Source organism: Carlito syrichta, unplaced genomic scaffold (genome assembly GCF_000164805.1).
Source record: "Carlito syrichta isolate Samal-C Ts95f unplaced genomic scaffold, Tarsius_syrichta-2.0.1 Scaffold307205, whole genome shotgun sequence".
In the NCBI taxonomy this organism is placed as follows: domain Eukaryota; kingdom Metazoa; phylum Chordata; class Mammalia; order Primates; family Tarsiidae; genus Carlito; species Carlito syrichta.
In genome coordinates, this window is record NW_007251301.1 from 67,179 (window position 1) to 71,272 (window position 4,094).

At 37.0% G+C, this 4,094-nt stretch overlaps 1 protein-coding gene across 1 annotated transcript; it reads left to right on the plus strand.

Moving 5' to 3' along the window:
- The first annotated feature begins 1,747 nt into the window (after positions 1 to 1,747).
- LOC103266492 (olfactory receptor 13C9) lies at positions 1,748 to 2,745 on the plus strand. The gene has a single exon (XM_008064128.1). The coding sequence runs from the start codon at positions 1,767 to 1,769 to the stop codon at positions 2,721 to 2,723; it is 957 nt and encodes a 318-aa protein (XP_008062319.1). The 5' UTR covers positions 1,748 to 1,766; the 3' UTR covers positions 2,724 to 2,745.
- Positions 2,746 to 4,094: the final 1,349 nt, after the last annotated feature.

Genomic DNA, 4,094 nt, shown 5'->3' on the forward strand with positions numbered 1-4,094 from the left:
CCAGTTGCTCAGGAGTCTGAGGCAGGAGAATGGCTTGACCACAGGAGTTTGAAGCTAGCCTAGGCAACAACAGCAAGACCTTGTCTCTAAAAACAAAACAAAACAAAAGGGCAAGCAATATGAACAGACACTTCACTAAAGATAATATAAGGATGGCAAAATAGAATATGGAAATTTTACAATATGCAAATGAAATGCAAGTTAAAGTCATGATGAAATGTGACTATATACCTTTTAGAATGGATAAAAAATATTGATCATACTAATTGTTGATGAGGATGGGAAACAAGTGGAACTCTCATACATTTATGGTTAAAATGCAAAATGGATGCAACCAATCTAGAAACTATTTGGCAGTTTCTTACATACTTAAACATGCTTATTATCTCATTCTTGGATATTTACTGTAGAAGAAAGCTTACGTTCATACAAAAATTGGAGCACAAATATTTATAGCAGCTCTATTCATAATTGCTCTAGACTGGACATAATCCAAATGTCTTTCAAAAGATCAATGAATGGGCAAAATGTAATACTTCTATCCAATGGAATACTATTTAGCAATAAACTGAATAAATCTCAGTGGCTTTATGCTAAGAGAAAAAAGCGCAATTCCCATGGTTCATATAATCTCATTTATATGACATTCTGATATAGCTACAACTTTTGAGACAGAATGCATATCAGAGGTTGCCAGGATTTATGGGTTGGTGGAAGAAGTTTACCAGAATATAACAAAGTAGTATTTTCGGGGTGATGGATGAGTTCTGTGTTCTGGTTATGGTAGTCGTGAAATTAATCTATACATCTTTTAAAATTCCTAGAACTGTACACCAAAAAAAAAAAAAGTCAGTTTATGATATGATATTTAACTGTAGGATAATTAAAAAGTGACATTTTAACAAATGCTAAAAGTGATTTCATACCCTGCCAGAAAACGGTGCTTGCACTTTCACAAGAAGATCTCAGATTTGGGGGCTTTTTATGAATTGGACTTGTTTTTTGGATAATCAGGCACTTAAACATTGGTTGGATTAATTTCTGTCTATTCTTCTTTCAGATTGACACATTTCTTTCAGTGTTGGAATACTGGTGGGTTACTGTTGAGTTCTCTTGACCTGGGAGGCAGACAATATTTTTAAAGTAATTTATCAAATCTTTTATACAACACATTCTGTAGTGCTTTAACAATTCACAGAAAAGCCTCAAGCAAGCATGGGCCACAGGCAGACAGACTTGAGTTTGAGCCTCATCTATGCTCTATATTAGTTATATGAATTTAGGCTTAAGCCTCTCATGCTAGGTTTCCTTACTTTTAAAATGATAATGTGAGGGTTTAAATGAGGTAACATGAAAAAACCCCACAAAGTTCCTGGCCCAGAATAAGTGATCAATACAGCAGCCCTCTCATTCTTTTCCTCCTACATTGATTATTTCTTTTACTAACATTTCCTATCTTTTCTCCTACTCTTCCCTACTTTCTTTCTTCCATAGTTGTGAAAAAAGTAAAATGGAAAACTCCCAAAGTATTGCATCCATATTTTCATGTGGATATCCTTGTGTTTTAGTTTTACTTTAGTCTCCAAATCCTAAGTCCTGAAGCATTATTTTCTTGTTCAGTATTTAGATTTTTCCATAGTCTAATTGGGTTTATGGCAAATTTTTATATTTGTTGCATTGGTATACTTGAATTCAGCATGGTAAAGAAATTATTATTATTATTTTTTAATTATTTGACTTATTGCAGGAAAAAGAGGAATGGTAAAATGGAATGGGAAAACCAAACCATTCTGGTGGAGTTTTTTCTGAAGGGACTTTCTGGCTACCCAAGACTAGAGTTACTATTTTTTGTGATAATCTTAGTAATGTATGTGGTTATTCTTCTGGGCAATGGTAACCTCATTTTAATCAGCATCTTGGACTCTCACCTTCACACATCTATGTACTTCTTCTTGGGGAACCTCTCCTTCTTGGACATCTGCTACACCACCATCTCCATTCCCTCCACACTGGTGAGCTTCCTCTCAGAAAGAAAGACCATTTCCTTCTCTGGTTGTGCAGTCCAGATGTCCCTCGGGTTGGCCATGGGGACAACAGAGTGTGTACTTCTGGGCATGATGGCCTTTGACCGCTATGTGGCTATTTGCAACCCTCTTAGATATCCCATTATCATGAACAGAAATTCGTATGTGCCCATGGCAGCTGGGTCCTGGCTTTCAGGGGTTGTCAACTCTGCAGTACAAACTACATTTGTGATACAATTGCCTTTTTGCAGAAATAATGTCATCAATCATTTCTCTTGTGAAATTCTGGCAGTCATGAAATTAGCCTGTACTGACATCTCAGGCAACGAGTTTATCATGCTCATGGCCACAACATTGTTTACATTGATGCCTCTGGTCTTGATTGTCATCTCGTACTTACTAATAATTTTCAGCATCCTCAAGATCCGCTCCTCTGAGGGCAGAAGCAAAGCCTTCTCTACATGCTCAGCCCATTTGACTGTGGTGATAATATTCTATGGGACCATTCTTTTCATGTACATGAAGCCCAAGTCTAAAGAGACACTTAATTTAGATGCCTTGGATGCTACCGACAAACTTGTATCCATGTTCTATGGGGTGATGACACCCATGATGAATCCTTTAATCTACAGTCTCCGAAATAAGGATGTGAAAGAGGCAGTAAAACATCTATTGAACAGAATCTTCTTTAGCAAGTGAGTAGACAATGTATACAATTATGAATACACTGAGAATACTTGGGAATTATGGGAGAATTTTGGTTACATTTTTGTTCTTTTCCTGTAATTTCATATTTCATGTGAACATTTTTATGATGAGATATAGCATTTCAAAATTACTGCTTGCTCATTATACAGAATTTATAAGATATAGGACAGTAGGAAGAAAAAAAGCAGAGATGTCAACTATTACTCTGACATTGGGAGATAACTACTTTCTGACATTTTAAACAGTATCTTTCATATTCTGTTTATTTTGTTATAATAAAATTGAGTGTGGTATGCCTTTTTATGTTCACTTTTTTACATAACATTTCATTAGATCTTGCAAAATAAATGAAGCCCTCTGTTATGAAAGAAGCAAATTAAAAACCCCAAAATATTGTACCCACATTTTCCTGTGGAGAGTCTTGTGTTGCAGTTTCCTATTTATTTCCAAATCCTGTTACTTCTTGAAACACCATTTTCGTGTTCAAGTACTTACATTTTTTTCTGTGGAGCTTTAGGTATGCTGAGCTTTTGGGACTATCAAGGAAGTAGATAAATAGAACTTCAGGGTGGGGCCTATTGATCAATCAGGATATCCTTGCTTTATCCCCCTTCTTTGCTCAGTTTGTATGATAGTGTTAGCATTAATAACATTTTGAAAACTTTTAATGGGTTTGAAAACCAGTCTGTCTGTCCAGATTATAATATGGACAAGTGTTGGGCCAGATGGGGTGTCATATCAGTGCCCACTTAGAAGTCACATTCCTTTGCTTTCCCTAGAGGATTCCAATATTTTTCCAAATCTTAGAATATCCAAGCTTTTGAATTCTAGTAAGAATACCTGTATTTATTTACTGTCTCTGTTACTAACTAGTTTTGTGACCCTAGTGATCTGAGGAAGCAGAAAATGGAGAGGCTGCCAGACAAGAGGTGACATTATCTTGCTTTTCCTTAATTTTTTTTTTTTTTTGAGTTGGAGTCTCACTCTGTCGCCCAGACTGGAGTGCAGTGGCTGCTCCCGGCCACCACAGCCTCGACCTGCTGGGCTCCGGCGATCCTCCCACCTCAGCCTTCCAAGTACCCGAATTACAGGCATGTGCTACCACGCCCGGCTGATTTTTTTTGATTTATCGTAGAGATGAGGTCTCGCTGCCCAGGCAAGTCTTGAACCTGTGGGCTCAGGACTCACCTCAGCCTCCCAAAGGCTCGCGATTACAGGCTGAGCCACCGAGCCCGACTTTTCCTTAATATTTTACTTTATCTGAAGAACACTTCTAATCTACAGTCCAATATGAGAAAGTGTGTTCAGGAGTAAACATATTCTAGGAAATCCATTTAGCTGGATAAATTTTAGAATAATAGA

Bases quoted from the DNA above. Each gene is read 5' to 3' on its own strand.
- LOC103266492 (XM_008064128.1), top strand. From the start codon at position 1,767: ATGGAATGGGAAAACCAAACCATTCTGGTGGAGTTTTTTCTGAAGGGA.